The sequence below is a fragment of the Bufo gargarizans genome, chromosome 9 (assembly GCF_014858855.1).
Source record: "Bufo gargarizans isolate SCDJY-AF-19 chromosome 9, ASM1485885v1, whole genome shotgun sequence".
NCBI lineage: Eukaryota > Metazoa > Chordata > Amphibia > Anura > Bufonidae > Bufo > Bufo gargarizans.
The window spans coordinates 43,631,616-43,649,368 of NC_058088.1; the positions used below are offsets into that span (position 1 = coordinate 43,631,616).

A 17,753-nucleotide genomic window follows, 5' to 3' on the forward strand; every position below is an offset into this window, starting at 1 on the left:
TGAAAAGTGGAGAGGAACTGCCAAATGTCCCCAAAATTGACCAAATGGCACACTCGCCATGAGTTGCCACTTTTTATAAGCCACAAACCTGATATATCTGATTTGATAAATGTCCCCCTATGAATGACGCGATTATGTCACTCAGCAGCCCACGCATTTTAGCATTTTTAGGTTGGAAAGACTTTCTGAAGACACTGCTGTGCAGCTACTGGGATACTGTAATAGGCACACACCTGCACTAAGGAAGCAGATATGTATGTGCATCCTTCTCATGGTAAGAGTTACATTGTTGTGGCGGGAGAGCTAGTGATTTGGAGATATTCTTGTTTTGTAGCACACAGGAAGCAACAAGATTACCATCTCTCACAGATTTAGACACTTTCTCTGCCCTAACCCTTTTAAATGCATGTCTTTTAGGCCCTATTCACACAAATGATGATTGGTTTACATAGCGCAAGTTTAATTTATTTAATAAAAATAATGAAATATTTTTAAAGAACAGAAAGTTGCCACTTAGGGGGTCATTTATGAAACTGAAATACGCATTTATTCGGCGCAGATTGAGGCGAAACAATTAGCTGCGTCACCATCTGCAACTTCTCCCGCTAGGAAGCTGTCCTACATTGAGAAGCGACAGTGGATCTGCCGAAGTTATGTAGAGGATGACATCTCTTCATAACTCTGGCGGATCCACCGCCAGCACAGGGGTTTATTAAGACCGGCGTCTAAAATGCCGTCTTGATAAATGTGCCCCGTAGGCTATCTTCACATCGGTGTGAAATCCAGTAGGCTGTTCTAGCAGAGGAACAGCCTGCCAGAGTTCACTGTATCTGGCATTGACTACACTGTATCCCCATAGACTAAAATGGGATCTGGCAGGGATCCGGACGCTCTCTGACATAAATGCCAGCTTTCAGCTGGACTAAAAATTCAGCATGCACAACTTTTTATCCAGCTGAAAGCCAGCATTATGCCTGGAAGCGTCCGGATCTACGCTGGATCCCATTGTAGTCCATGGGGATACAAAGGGTTCGTGGCCTTATGACACGGTGAGCTCCGGCAGGCTGTTTGTCTATACAGCCTACTGGATATAACAATGCAGATAGAAGGGTAGGGTAACCTAACAACTGTTTATAGATATGACTAGTAATCTATAACCTATGCCTACGGGCAGCACGGTGGCTCATGGAGTTTGTATGTTCTCCCTGCGTTTGCGTGGGTTTCCTCCGGGTTCTCCGGTTTCTTCCCACACTCCAAAGTCATACTGATAGGGAACTTAGATTATGAGCTCCATTGGGGACAGCTTGATGATAAAGTCTGTAAAGCACTGTAGAATATATCAGCGCTATATAAATGTGTAAAAAATAAAATATCACTCATCTTCCTTACACAGAAGCCTAATGGGGTCTTCTATCCTTGTTTTTGGATGGGAAAAAAAACTATTGTGCAACTTTTTTTTGTAAAATAATCACCATGTGGAATAAATGATATATGAATTTTATTGTGTATAATTAGAAATATTGATTTATATGACTTCTGCTATATTTTACCACAGTAGAAACAATGTTAGACATATTTTATTTTTCTGTCAACGCATTCTTATTGGCTCTTGCCCACAGTGGACCTCGGCAGACTTGACAGACCTCTGTTGGGCCCCTGGCTGCCATGCCATGCGTCATCAACACAGCCAAAGAATAAAGACAATCCTTAATGTGACAAAATCAGTTTGAAATATGGTATACTAATAAAGACTTTGATCTTCACAATATAATCTCTAAAAAGGCACAGCCTATTGTGTTATAATCACAGAGAGAGAAAAAACACAGCCTATTAAAGTCATTGTAATATCATCACAAGTGAACACAGTTGATGAAAACAGGCAAAAATGACTGCAATATTGCCACAATAGGCAACAGCATATGAATAAAAAACAATTACTTTCGTGACATTGACATAATAAAACAAAGCCTAGGAATACAGTCAAATACATGTGTGACAGCACCACAATAGAATACAGCCTACAAATAAATCACTGTGATAGATGTCAGCCAAAAAAAGAAAATTAAACAAGGATAATGAGAAAATGAACATTTACCAGAACTAAGGCTTTGCTGAAAGCCGGCCCCTGTGCAATAGGCTTCAATCACTTTGAGGATCTGGGCATCTTCTTCCAGTGCTACAGTGCCTGCAACAGTGAGCATATCAATCAAGCTCTACGGATACAGAATAAAACTTAAAGGGTTTCTGTCACCAGATTTAACCCTATTAAGCTAGCTGACATTAGTGATGTGCTAATGTCAGCTGAACCTAACTAGCCTATTCCTACTTTTATCTATGCCCCCGTTACACCTTTATAATATGCTAATTAGCCTCTAGGGGCATTGGGGGGGGGGGGGCGGGGGAGTTGTTCCTGCTCCTAGAGGCTCCGTTCTTCCACCTTTGTCGCCTCCCTCCAAATCCTGATAGACAGGGCCAGGCAGTGCTCGCATCTGTCTGCCAGCCCTGTGCTCTGGTAAAATCTTGCGCCGTTCAGTATTCGCAGGCGCGGTGAGGGAAAGATGCTCGCAGGCGCGGTGAGGGAAAGATGCTCGCAGGCTGCCAGCTTCTTCACCGCGCCTGCGCCGAATGCTGAACGGCGTGAGATTTCTCTCGAGCACAGGGTTGGCAGACAGATGTGAGCGCTGCCTGGCCCTGTCGATCATCACTTGAAGGGAGGCGACAAAGGTGGGAGAACGGAGCCTCTAGGAGCAGGAACAATGCCCCCCCCCCCTTGCTCCTAGAGGATAATTAGCATATTATAAAATATAGATTTCTGGTGTAACAGGGGCATAGATAAAAGTAGGAATAGGCTAGGTTTAGCTGACATTAGCACATCGCTAGTGTCAGCTAGCTTAATAGGGTTAAATCTGGTGACAGAAACCATTTAAAGCCTTTGAACATTTTAGAGATGCTGTCCACTTTCTGATAATACCTTCTGAAAACTTACACTTTGCATAATGGAGTTTTATAAAAGAGCAAGTTTAGCTGAGCATCATATAATGAGTGGTATCCAAAAGTCCAGCAGCTAAGGGAGGATACAAGGTAATAGGTAGTGATGAGCGGCAGGGGCAATATTCGAATTTGCAATATTTTGTAGAATATTCATCCTATATTCGCGAATTCAAGATTATATTCTTGATTGCGAAAATCGGCAATGTAATATCCTCGTAATGCACGCGAAATACAGGCGTGGGTCACGTATGCTACATTTTTCAAGCTGGCATAAGTTTCCTGAGACTGCAGAAAATGGTTGGCAAGGCAGAACATTAGAAGAGCTTTAAATGCAGATACAGTGCTCCAATATGTTTGCGCTTGCGAATTTTCGGCAATATCTGCTACGCTATAGATCAATCTAACCTACACTGACTATCTCCCCCTAACTATCTGAATTATATATATAAGTTAACTGTCTAATGTGATACAACAAAGCACAGAGCACAGCAATGACACTGCTGTCTCTCTCATAACTGCAATAAACTTTAGAAAATAGCTGCTGGGGAGGTTTATATAGTAAGGGGTCGGCAACTATTGGTTGTTAGGGATGTTGCTAAGCTGTGACAAAGCCTTCTCATTGGCCCACAAGCTAAAAGAAGGGAGGGATGATCACCTGATGTGTACGGTGTTAAAAAAAAAAATATATATATATTCGTTATTACGAAAATATAGCACTATATTAAAAATATTTGCGAATTCTCAAAATGCCGATATTTGCGAAACAAATTCGGTTTTTGAATATTCGTGCTCAACACTAGTAATAGGTAAGGAGGTTGCCCAGGATCAGGATATTGATGGCTTGTTCTCTAGATAGGTCTTCAATACCAGACTGGTGGAGTTTGACTCTCAGCACCCCCGGTGATCATCTCTTTGAAGGGGCTGCAGTGGTCATGTGAACATGTTTACATTAGTCCATCTACTTACTTCAATGGGACAAAGCTGCAACACGCTGCGCGCCACTACCAAGCAGAGGCGTGCATTTACACAGCCCCCTGTAAACAACAGAGAGGCTGCGGTGCTCATGCGTTGATTGACGAGTGTGGCAGGAGTGGAACCTTCACCGATCCAGAGCATAGACAAGCAGTATTCCGATCCTGGAAAACCCCTTTAACATTGGGCTATTCATTTCTGTACAGTAACTTTTATTTTCTATACACTGTTAGAATGTTCTATTTCCATAAAATGTAAAATGTAAGTAACATAAAATAAGCGCTGCATACTTCTCCTAAAGGCAGAATCCTCGTCAGAAGCTTTTCTTTCAGGTTTTCTCTTGGGAAGGAATTTCTTGACATTTTTGGGGCTTTTGCTGGACTCCTGCAAAAATGTTTCAAGAATGTATAAAGAGATACTTATTCTCCATTTACTCCATTTATGGTCAAGTGGGAAGACACAGAACAAAAAAGGTGTAAAATCTGACAAGCTAAAAGATGCTTCAAGGACGTGCTTGTAACGGGCGAGGAGCTTCTCTGTGTCGGCAAATCCTGCCAACCTGTCAAAAGGACCTGTCAGGTTTTATGCAAATTCTATTTATTTTAACCATTGCATAATGTTAAGTTAACTTTCTGATATACTTTGTTCTTCAGTTCATCAATGTTTTAAAGATCTCTGCTTGATGTTAGTAAATGAGAAAATCCATCTTTTGCAGGTCCTGAAGAAAGAAGAGGATACCGACTGCGAGATCAAGTGGATGAGGTGATTTTTTTTAAAAATGAGGTTAAAAAATTATTTTTAACCTCATTTTATCTTAATAATAAAATCACCCGAACACTAAACCAGAACATCAGTGAAAAAGTCTGGGTTCTGGTCCGGGTACCCGAACTTGCAAAGTTTTCACTTTGCAGTTCGAGTTTGCTCAACCCTAATCTTGAGGCTTAAGATACCTAGTACTTATTACCAAGGTGGGGGGGCAGAGGTAGCACTTGCACTCCTGCCCTGGGGCAACATTTTGCACTGGGCCCAGGAACCTCCCTTTGCCTCTCACAGTAGGGAGTTAGCAACAATTGTATCCAGTCGGGAGGCTGCACATTTAACCTACACCGATACATTGTACCAAACTATCAGGACAGGAGAGAGATTTGTGCTGATGATTTATTGAACACTTCAGTGACACATCTGAAAAAAAAAAGAAAGGGCTCTTTTTTCACGGTCCACAAAACGGGGTTCCATTGTTCCGTGATCCGTGTCCGTTTTTGTTTCCGTGTGTCTTCCTTGATTTTGGAGGATCACCAGACATGAAGGAAATAGAAAAAAAATCTAAGGGCTCTTTCACACTTGCGTTGTTCTTTTCCGGCATAGAGTTCCCTAGTCGGGGCTCTATGCTGGAAAAATCCTGATCAGGATTATCCCAATGCATTCTGAATGGAGAGAAATCCGTTCAGGATGCATCAGGATGTCTTCAGTTCAGGACCGAAACTGCGCTTTTTGCTCCGGCCAAAAATCCTGAACACTTGCCGCAAGGCCGGATCCGGAATTAATGCCCATTGAAAGGCATTAATCCGGATCCGGCCTTAAGCTAAACATCGTTTCGGCGCATTACCGGATCCGACGTTTAGCTTTTTCTGAATGGTTACCATGGCTGCCAGGACGCTAAAGTCCTGTTTGCTATGGTAAAGTGTAGTGGGGAGCGGGGGAGCAGTATACTTACCGTCCGTGCAGCTCCCGGGGCGCTTCAGAGTGACGTCAGGGCGCTCCACGCACATGTGATCCATGTGCATGGGGTGCTCCGACGTCATTCTGGAGCGCCCCGGGAGCCGCACGGACTGTAAGTATGCCGCTCCCCCGCTCCCCACTACTACTATGGCAATCAGGACTTTAATAGCGTCCTGGCTGCCATAGTAACACTGAACGCATTTTGAAGACTGATCAGTCTTCAAATGCTTTCAGTTCACTTGCGGTGTTACGGATCCGGCGGGCACTTCCGGCAACGGAAGTGCACGCCGGGTCCTAACAACGCAAGTGTGAAAGAGGCCCAAGTCAAGTTTGCCTTGCAAATGATAGAAATAAAAACGAACACGGATGACAATCTTGTGTGCCTCCGTGTTTTTTCACGGACCCATTGACTTGAATAGGTCCGCGAACCGCTGTCCGTGAAAAAAATAGGACAGGTCAGGACAGGTTTTTTCACGGACTGGAAACACTGATCACGGACGCGGATGACAAACGGTGCATTTTCCGAATTTTCCACGGACCCATTGAAAGTCAATGGGTCCGCAGAAAATCACGGAAAACGGAACAACGGACACAGGACACAACAACGGTCGTGTGCATGAGGCCTAACAAAGGGCTATGGTCCACAAGGAACAAATTCAAAATGATAAATCTTCAGCACTACAAATTCACTTCTTTACTGGAAAATCCTTAAAAACTATTAAAAATCACACCTACCCGTTTCAGACATAGAGTGACCTCTTCATGGCATGTCCGAAATGTGTGGGTCTGGTTTTTAAATCATTTTCAAGATGTTTTTAAGGATTTTCCCATAAAGAAGTGAAGTTTGTGGATACACTTGTTTCCGGGTCAGGACATCTCCTAGCACGTTATCCAACAGAGACAGGCTTACTGTGTATCTTCCTATTCTCCACAAGAACAGATAAGAATACCACCTATAGTGAGATTCTTGTATTAAAGGGGTTGTCTCATCATGGACAATGGGGGCATATTGCTAGGATATGCCCCCATTGTCTTATAGGTGCGGACCCGCACCTATATCGAGAACTGAGCCCTGCAAGGTGGTTGGAGGACTCCGGTCCGGCCACCACCAAGCCGGCTCCCATAGAAGTGAATTGGAGCATACCCCCGCTCCCATTCATTTCTATGGGGCCGACGGGAATAGCCGAACCAGTGCTCGGCTGTTTTCACCGGCCCCATAGAAAATGAATTGAGGGCAGCTGCGCATGCGCAGTGCACCCTCCTTCACGCGCAGGGCTCTGTTCCCGCACCTATAAGACAATGGGGGCATATCCTAGCGATATGCCCCCAATGTCCATGATGAGACAACCCCTTTAAGCACACTGGAAAAATTGGAAAATGGACGGGTCCCACTGAATTGTATAGGTTGTGTGCATGAGCCCTAACTCAGGACTGCTTAGACTGGACACAGTTGTAATAAACTCATCTGTGAGCTGTTTTAGGTCTGTACAGATTTTTCAGCCTCTGAATGCTTCCATTTACTGACAGCAAACAGAGATCTTGTAAAAGGCCAATAAACTGCGATGCAAAGCGTATGAGAAATCTGCATACTTATTCATTACAGAAAATGCAACATACAGTATATCATAGCAAGACACATAAAAGCTTTGCGCTGCATTGAGAGGGTATTATGGACGGCTGGGGAACCATCGACCAACAAGAAGCAAAGAAATCAAAAAATGCAGATAAATCTTACATACTGCAGTTGTAGGTAGCAATTTACTAACAAGATAGAAAGCGCCTCCCTTCAACCGCAGGAGCATTCCTATAACATGGTGTAAGGACGATGGCAATGTTAGCAGCCGCCATGTAAAAGCTGTTAAAAACCGTCCATTTTGCCACTTTGGGGGTCATTTATTATTCCATGTTTGGGCCTATTTGTGGTCTATATGGGTCACATTTGTGGAGCATTGTAAAGTTGTTTTTTTGCGACAATATTAATACAACGTCTCCTTTAGTACTCGGTTCAAAAGTCTACATTTAGAACTGCAATCGAGGATTAGACCTGTGTTAGGTCTGAGTTATGAATTGTGACTTTGAAAATAATGGCGCAATATTGGCGCATGTCAAACCAGTTAGAAGCCTGTTCTAAAATCAGTCTAGGAGATGCAGCGGCCCCGCTTATAGCAGTCTGTGACATACAAGTGTTACGGACTGCAGACCAGAGCCTGTACTGCCCCCTGTGCACCGTTCCCCTGATGCTGCAGTGCCCTCGTGTCCCATTCCCCCGATGCTGCCATGATCCTTGTGTCCCATTGCCCCGATGCTGCCATGCCCTCGTGCCTCGTTCCCCTGATTCTACCTGTGTCCATTTCCCCAACACTGCTGTGCCCTCTGATGCCCCACCCTGTGTGGCCCCTCTGTATCCGACGTGGCGGCTCCATTCCTTAGATGCCGCCCACAGAAGTGAGTGTCAGCTGTAACACTCTGCTGCAGCAATCTCGCCCATTTAACCCCTTAGATGCCGTGGGCAGAAGCCGCCTGCGGCATCCATGGGGTTAATAGAGGGAGGGGGCTCCCTCTCTCCCCATCGGGCCATCGCGCTCCAATGGCAGCAGCCTAATGGTGAAATTGCTTTTATTTTTTCCTTTAGAGGCATTCCGTTATTCATTCCATCATAATAGAAGTCTATGGCTTGCATAACGGATCGCAGGTCCTATCCTGCATAACGTAAACCGGACGGATCTGTTATGCAGCCCTAAGGCCGAGTTCACAGGAACGCGTGTGACTCGTGCTGTGGCCCGCAAATAGCGGGCCGCAATGCACGATCGCTGGCCATAGGTCAGCCGCATCGGATCGCGGACCCATTCACTTTAATGGAACGCCTAACGGAATGCCTCTAAAGTCCGGTTTACGTTATGCTGGAGTCCTACAATCCATGGAAAGGTGAAGGCTTATAGAACAACACTTTAACATGAAGTAATCCAAAAGGAACAATCCATGTTTATCAATGGACACAGTAAAGGGTGTATTAGGCTGGCCGATTTTTTGCCAGTTTATTGTTCACTAGTGTTTGCAGGAACAGGGTCCATTCACACTTTTGCGGAACGGGTGCATTCATTAAAAAAATAAAATAAAAAATAGAACATGTACTATTCTTGTCCGCAGCCACGGATGAGAAAAGGCATGTCTATTATATTGCCAGCCATATCTGTTGTTTCACAAAATGTGGAACGCACATGGCTGGTGTTCATGTTTTGCGGATCCGCAATTTGCGAACATGTGAATGGACCCTAATGTCTAATACTGCCACCGATTGCTCGATGAACAACCAAATGCTCGTTCATCGGGCAATTGTGATTTTTAAGCACGCTTAATGTTTGCCGGTGGCTGATAGTGCTGCATAATCACGATCTGATGCCGGCAAACAACTAGACCGCATGGGGACGATAGCTCCTCCTAATGCTGTGAAGGAGATCACTGCATGTAATAGAAGCGGTCTCCTCTGCTAACGAGCAGGCGATTGCCGGGAAGGAATCATCTGCAGAATCGGGCTGTCTATTACAGCCTTAAAGGGGTTATCCCATTTTAGACAATAGGGGCATATCGTTGGGATATGCCCCCATTGTCTGATAGGTGTGGGTCCCACCTCTGGGACCCGCACCTACAAGGAGAACGGAGCGGAGAAAGTTGAGGAGGGCGCACTGCGCATGCACAGCCGTCCTCCATTCATTTCTATGGAGCCGCCGAAAATAGCCGAGCGCTGGCTCGGCTATTTCCATCGGCCCCATAGAAATGAATAGGAGCGGTGGCCGTGCATGCGCAGTGCGCTCCCATTCACTTTAATGGGAGAGGCGGGGAGCTGCGCCTGGTGGTGGACAGACCCGGGGTCCTCCAGCCACCACTCTAACCGGCTCAGTTCTCCTTGTAGGTGCGGGTTCCAGAGGTTGGACCCGCAACTATCAGACAATGGGGGCATATCCTAGCGATATGCCCCCATTGTCCAAGATGGGATAACCCCTTTAACTTTTGTAAAGTGAACATGTCCTTTCAGACACTTTCTAGCAGCATTTCAAAAAGCAAACATCATTTCTTACGCTGCCTTGTAAGTGGCAACGCTCATTGTTAATGCAACATAATGCAGAGAAAAGCATAGACTATCTGCAGACACAGCAACAGAACACCAACAAAGCAGAGCCATATTTGTATGCTTTTTCATGGAGACCATTTACTAGTACCTGACCACATCTTGAGAAAAGGTATACATTCTTCTCACAATTGCCGCCCTAGTTAGGAATAACTAATGAGAGGCTCCAAAGACACTTCAGCCAAGAGAATGCATTATGTATGAAGGACATTTTTGGCCAAAAGGTTATGTGTGATTTTTGTACATATATTTTACCAGCCTTCTTTAAAGGGGCTGTCCAAGACTTAAAAGGACCTCAGACAGTGGCCAACCATGAAGGTGTTCATTCTTACCTGGTCCCTACCCCTGGGTTCCAGCTCCATTGCTCTCTGGCTGTCTCTGCAGCTTGGTGATGGTCTGGCACCAACATCCTGTTGACGGGCACCATGTGACTGATGCAGCCAATCTCCGGAGACAGTGGTGACCTGTTACCAGTGATTGGCTGCAGCAGTCACATGGCTCCAATCAATAGGATGTTTATGCCAGAGCATCATGGAACAGCATATATACGTGGGCAATATGAACCCCACTGTGGGTCGACCACCATCAGAGGTCTTTTTGGATAAAACCTTTAAGAAGGCATGTCTTGCCTTTAAAATCGATGTATTACCTACAAACATAATTCCCTGAGTCATCCTCGTGTGAGAAGGTATGTGAGCTGGCCATGCAATTAAATGAGCTGTTTCATATAGACAACCCCTGTCTGCCGCCATGGCAAACATGATAATGGGGTACATCAAATAGGACATAGATGCATGGGCAAAAGAACATAGTCCTACCACTTTAAAAATCACTACTCAGACCATACATGGAGTATTATGTGCAGTTTTGGCACCAGTGAACAAGACATAGAGCCTGAGAGGTTTGAAAGGAGGACAACTATAGTAAATGGAATATGTACACTACAAAACCCAGAAAGATTATAAAAATTAGGGGCTATTTATTTTACAAAAAAGGCGTCACTATGTTCCTTTGTTGCCAATACAGCATATAGATGTCATGGAGCCATCCTTGTAGTACATTAGCTGTTTGCCATGTATATGCCGGGGCTGTTAAGATCTGGACCCCCAGGGATCAGACCACCTCTTTATGGACGACTCAGGACTCCTACCAGAGGACGACTCAGGAACTTCTATTTCCAGGTACATTTTAGAATTATAATATTTTTTTTTTATGATGGTCTAAATAAATAAAAAATTGCCTTATTTTGCACGGACCACAACCGGACTGGCGGATATTAAGACATACAGAAGCAGTAAAACTAAAGGCGAGGGGGAGAAGCTTTTTAATTGCAGCAAAACGGAATGGTTCTACCCTTACCTTTAAGATATAAGACATCCTCTAAAATAAATATGTAGAAAGAGAAAAGAATATATGTAAGAAGAGAGCAGATGAAAATGACAGTAATGACTTCACCACTCATTCCAAGAAAAGTATGCAGTGCTATGAAGAATCAGCTTTCCTGTGCGCTATGTGGTGTGAAATAAAAGGCGACCATGCAATACATCGCTCAACGGTCTTTCCTGTTCTTCCAGGGGGTGCGTGCAACACTACGAGAAATAACTTCAGGGACCACTTATCATTCATATGGCATCAATGAAAGGCAAAGATGTACAGCGCCCCTTGATATTCTCCAGATTTTTTCACATTACACTCAGAAACTTAAATGTATTTTACTGGGATTTTATGTGATAGACCAATATAAAGTAGCAAATGTGTGTGAAGTGAAAAGAAAATGATGATACATTGTTTTAAAAATGTTGAATAAATAAAAAAGAGAAAGAGTGGGATTCGAACCTAGTATGAGCTCTGGGGAGTTATATGTGCTATTTTGTGCTATGTGATGGTACACTGTTTAATTACTAGGACTACACAGGCATTTTTTCGCAATCTGTTGTCGCTGGAGAGAAGTAACGGCACGTAACAGTACCATGGTGCAAACTGAAAGCCTGGGTGCAAACTCTGCAATCTACCGCCCCCACCCCCCAAAAAAACAACAACAAAAAAAAACGTAAAAACCAGTTGCATTTGTTCTGCGATTGTCATAGTTGTGATGCAGTAATTGCACGGTTTTTATTCATTAAACTGCATGGGTAATTACCACATTGCAAAACCGCTACAATAGCGCTGCGATTTTTATAATGTGCAGAGTGTGAATCCAGCCTTGAAGGGGTTTTCTGGGTTCTAGATATTAATGATCGGTGGGGGTCTGACACCCGGCACACCCAGTGATCAGCTGCTGACAGAAGCAGACAGCGCTGTGCACTGTGTAGTGGCCGTCCCAGGTTACTGCAGCTCAATTCCATTGCCCCTGAATGAACTAAGGATAGGTTGTCACCATCAAGAACCCGGACGACACCGCTAAAGCTCCTGTACACATGCATGGCTATAACTTCATAAGGAGTATGGACATATCTGTGCAGGTTATGCCTAGGGAGACCTTGATATAACCATGCAAATTACAGCATGGGAGGGACAGAGCCCCTTAAAAGATGTTCATAATGGCCATAATAAAGAGTGCCTTGACCTTAATCCCTACTACTGAAGTAAGGAAGAGGCAGCCGCAGCTACTTGATCAGGAAAAAGGACACTAATCCACTGGCTGAAAAAAGCAGAACAATACATCTGGTCATAATTACACCTACTCCACCAGACACAGAGAGGAAGATGGCTAGAGCTTAGCTAGGTAGCCATCTGTCTTCTCAAGAGGAAACGGTGTGCCAAACTGTGCCAGGTAATGCAGTGATAGCGTTGTTGGCCCTCCGGTCTGATGATCAGGGAGGGCCGGGGGATGAGAACTGCACTGATCATACACATAATCGCTTACTTTAAGGACAGTCCATCAATGGAATATCCTGGAGAACCAAGAAATGCTCTCCATAACAATCAGTTATAGCCCAACTGTCACTCTGCAGTGTTAGCATGTCCACAAGTATCTGATAAGTCGTCACGTGACGTACCCAACTCCAAGGAGAAAGCTGTCTGTGATACTAGCTGAAATGGACTCAGTTGTATGAGCAATTCACAAATGGTCTGTCCAACATTCTGTCTTAGTCACAGACCAGACAAAAGGACTGGCGCCCAGTACCGATTTCCAATTTCACTTGCTGCTGACATATCCCTTTGTGTAGTGGAAAAGGGCAGTGTAGTGTGCCGAGGACAGAAGTTCTTTTACTGATGTTACTGTAATAGGGGCACTGAGATCTTCAACGATTTGGAGGCACTAAGAACGTGACCGATATAGGGGGCAGTGGGACCGTAACCAATATAGGGGGTACTGCGACCGTGACCGATATGGATGCATTGGGACCATCACTATTAAGGAGACACTGGGACCGTCACCGACATGGAGACACTGGGACCGACACCATTATGGAGACACTGGGACCGTCACCATTATGGAGACACTGGGACCGACACCATTATGGAGACACTGGGACCGACACCATTATGGAGACACTGGGACCGACACCATTATGGAGACACTGGGACCGACACCATTATGGAGACACTGGGACCGACACCATTATGGAGACACTGGGACCGACACCATTATGGAGACACTGGGACCGACACCATTATGGAGACACTGGGACCGACACCATTATGGAGACACTGGGACCGACACCATTATGGAGACACTGGGACCGACACCATTATGGAGACACTGGGACCGACACCATTATGGAGACACTGGGACCGACACCATTATGGAGACACTGGGACCGACACCATTATGGAGACACTGGGACCGACACCATTATGGAGACACTGGGACCTGGATGTGGATGCACTGGGACTATCACAATTATGGAGGCACTGGGACCATCACCACTATGGAGGTACTGGAATCATCACTGTTACGGAGACACTGGGGCTATCACCATAATGGAGGCACTGGGACCATAACCATTGTGGAGGCACTGGACCATCATTATTATGGAGGTACTGGGACCATCACCAATATGGAAGCACTGGGACCATCACCAATATGGAAGCACTGGGACCATCACTGAAATGGAGGCACTGGGACAGTCACTGGGATGGAGGTACATTGGTTGCTCACATATACCTTTGTGTAGTGGAAAAAGAATGGAAAAGAGCAGTGTAGTTTAGGATGTGGGGGGAAAATTATTTTACTTATGTCATTGTAATGGGGGCACTGGGTCAGTCACCAATATAGAGGTACTGTGACTGTCGTTGATATGGAGGCACTGGGACCGTCACCATTATGGAGGCACTGTGACCGTCACCACTAAGGAGGCATTGTGGTGGTCACCATTATAGAGGCACTAGTCATCGGGCACTGTTATGGAAGTATTTGGGTTATTATTTATGTGGAGGCTACAGGGCTGAAGGACAATGGGTGCCATAATTCTGAAGGCACTGTGGCTGCATGAACCTTCTATTGGGGCATTAAGCCACAGACGACTGTCGGTCATTTCAGTACTTTCTTGTAGTAAACAGTGGACTGTTTGACTAGGGCTAAGAAGCAACTTTGGACTGGATCGTAATGTTGCTCTTCTATAATTGCAATGTATAGCAGTGAATGTAGTCCCACTGAAATTTGGCAGGCCTTAATTTCTGTCTACTCTTACGTCGCAGTAACCTATGGGTCACAATGCAAGCCCCTCCACTATCATTCGCGGTAATGCAAGTATGCTTTTCCCTAATTGTCATAGAAGTATCAATACTATAGAGGTACTAGGGCTATAGCATATAGGCTGTCACTATTTTGGTGGCACTGTGATGGAATCTGGTATTGAGGCACCTTGCCTGTCGGACAGCACCTACTTTGTCAGAACTGATTTTCCAATCTCACTGATAGTAAAAGCAACTAATTTACCATTCGTGTGCTGACTAAGAAAGGGCAAAAGGTCTGTGTCATCTTCAGTCTGACATACTGGTAACTAAGAGCAGAGAAGTGTCACGTTCCTCAACCAGAGCTCTCATCGAGTGTAAACTAAGGTGCTTGAAGGCTTACCACATGTGAAGAGAGACCCTCGAGAGGATCCTCGAATATTCTTACACTTCAAGGCTGCATGTTCGTAATAACAGACAGGAAGTCTGCCACTTTCCATAAAATCACATGTGTGATGTTGTCAGCTTTTAAAACACGCTCTAAGCAAAACTAAAGGCACGTCTTGGGTGACCTTCAAACGCTTCCTGTGGCACATATCCAGTAACAACATGATGCTCTAATTACCATAAAAATAATAATGAACCATAAGCAAAAAAATATAAATTTAGATTTTTTCTTTGTACCTTATAGATTCATTTATATAATTTCTGTAATGTATCATGCCAGATTGATTGATCAGACTATATACATATACCATCTCAAGGACATGGCTCAACAAGTCCCTAAAGCCAGGTAATCAGTGTAAGTAGACATTTGACCCTTGGAGCCTAACTTTTGTACAGATTTCTTTTGCGGTCTATGAACGTTTAGTGGCCCGGCATCGTTGGGGTTGACATATTGTAGGGGCGTCAAATGCAGCACGTGACTGGGCCACACTTCACAATCTGTCAGAGCCATGTAGATGGGTAGGCACATCCACATACAGCAAAAATCTATTTGAGATGACCATCAAATAGCATTAAAATGTGGTCTCTAGAGGAGAGGTCTTCTCAAAGAAGATGGCAATTTTTTTAAAATAAATAGGTGGTGTACATCTAGACAGTATTGGTAAGTCTGTCCCAATATGCTTACATTTCTCCAGGGGTTTTTATATGATTCATACGTTTTTGATGTTTCATATGTTTAGAGTATTTCATCCAGGGCCAGCCTTAGGGATGTGTGATCTGTGCCAAGTAGAGGAGGCAGCATTGCGCGTCCACACAACTTCATCATACATACCTTGTGCCCTATACCCGCACCCCTGTACTTGTGGGAGGAAAGTAGTGACTTGGGAGAAGTGAATCATGGGGAAGAGGAGAAAGATTATAAGTGATCAAATACCAGGGAGGAGATGTTGTAACTGGAGAGGGCAGAACTTGGAGGTAAGATACTTTGGGATGGATCGATATGGTACCTAAGAGGTGATTAAGCCTGTAAGAGGGCAGGTAGATGATACCTGAAACAGAAGGGGTGAGGTGATATCTCGGAAAGAGGTGGGATAATACCTCAGGGTTGGGAGATAATACCTGGGCGGGAGAAGGGGGAAAGTTAGCAGGAATAAATTGGACAGAAGGAAGGCATAAAACTACGAGATAAAAGTATACAGGACGTGTGTGGTCTGTTGTCATTGTGATGTATGTAGGTGTGTATAGGAGCAGTTTATAAAAAAATAAATAAAATAGAGACAATATTTAAAGTTACATAAAGGCTATGGACATCTTTGGAGCCATTTTCTAATTGATTTAGGCTAGGTTCATTTATGCAGCACAGTTTGTTTTTCTGTTGAGGTACAAGAACAGAAAAAAAATGGAAGCGCTGGATCCAGTATATACGGGACACCAACCGCCATGACAAACCCCATTGATTATAAAAGTGTGAGTTGGATTTCCAGCATTCCGCCGGGAAAAACTTTGCAGATGTGAACCTAGCCTTAGATGTATTTTAGGCTAAAAAAAAACCTTTTTTTTAAATCGTTTTTTTTTATTAAACATTTTGCTTCATTTTCTTCTGCAGCTTTTCACAGTACATAGAAGCTGCAGAATGCCATTCTGTGATAAAGTCTCCGATGTACCGTATAACCTTCCTGGAAACCCTTTCTCTTGCTGCCTCCCAACCCAAGATCTGAACTTAATTTGCAGCCCTCAGAGGAGAAGCCTTATGCTAATCATTTCATGCAAGTGCCTAAAATATTCTGTAAAGCAGCTTCAAGAAGTCAGAAGGCTTCATATTTTCAGCTTTTTGGGATCTTTATATTTACTGAGCAGTAACCACTGCAGATTATCTGAAAGTTGAGATATACAGCTGTAATTCTGTGCATTATTCATTTCAGCAAGCGGTGCATATACTCATTTGGTGATTTTGGTCAAGGTGTGAGAACTGCTGTAGCTTTACAACTCATTAAGACTATAACCACAATACAAATGAGCAAAACTGAAATTGCAATCGCCATTTGACTAAATGCCAGTGTTCAGTACAGAAATCTGAAATAAACTATTCCATACCTCTTTATAGCCAAGTGCAGCAGAAGGTCTGAGTGGGGGAGCTGGCCTGAGACAACTCAGAGTCCAGGTTTTGTAGATTTTTGGAGGTTCCAGGGGGCCACGAGGAAGTGGCGAAATGGGGTGGTGAGAAGGAGGAGGGTTCTTTCTATCGGTTAGCTGTCACAGCAAGCAAAATAAACAAATTCAGCAGAAGATTTCTGAGTAAATAACTGCATCCTAAAGGATTCATATAGTCGTTTAAAGGGGTTTTCCAGGATAGGTCATCAATATCTGGTCTATGGGGGTTTGAATCCCTGCACCCTGCATATCAGCTGACTGAAGAAGCTGCAAAGCTCCAGTGAGAGCTGTAGTCTCCTCACGGAGTACCACTGTTGGTTATATAGTGATTGTGCTTTGTTTTGTAGCCCAGGGCCTTTTACTTGAATAGGATTGGGCTGAAAATAGGTCACGTAACCAATGAATGTGATGTCCCTGACCTAAGAATAGGTCAACTGCGCTCACGTGGAGCAAGGCGGTATCTTTAAGGCAGGCCCTCTGAGATGAGCATCGGAGCATTTTGTGCTCCGATGCTCTCCCTTGCCCTGCACTGTATTGCACAAGGTAAGGAATTTTTTGTTTACAAACTTATACTGCGAGGCGGAGGCTTCTGCCTAGCACAGTTCCCAGTGATGTCACTAACACTAATGGGTGGCTTTAGTGCTACCCTAGCCTGTTTTATAAGCTAAAGCCCGCCCATTAGGGCCAGTGACGTCACCGGGAACACTGCTAGGAGGATGTCTCAGCC

At 44.4% G+C, this 17,753-nt stretch overlaps 1 protein-coding gene across 3 annotated transcripts in view; it reads right to left on the reverse strand.

The window, feature by feature from the left end:
• ARHGEF6 (Rac/Cdc42 guanine nucleotide exchange factor 6) overlaps positions 1–17,753 on the reverse strand; it is a 130,539-nt gene that overhangs the window by 11,476 nt on the left and 101,310 nt on the right. For 2 of the 3 annotated variants that reach the window (XM_044305502.1, XM_044305504.1), the window contains exons 16-19: positions 16,970–17,125; positions 11,168–11,188; positions 4,254–4,347; positions 2,096–2,185 (exon numbers count right to left, since the gene is read on the reverse strand). In XM_044305502.1, the coding sequence (XP_044161437.1) occupies positions 2,096–2,185; positions 4,254–4,347; positions 11,168–11,188; positions 16,970–17,125 (361 nt within the window). The remainder of the gene's footprint in view (positions 1–2,095; positions 2,186–4,253; positions 4,348–11,167; positions 11,189–16,969; positions 17,126–17,753) is intronic. The other variant, XM_044305503.1, reaches the window with a different exon arrangement.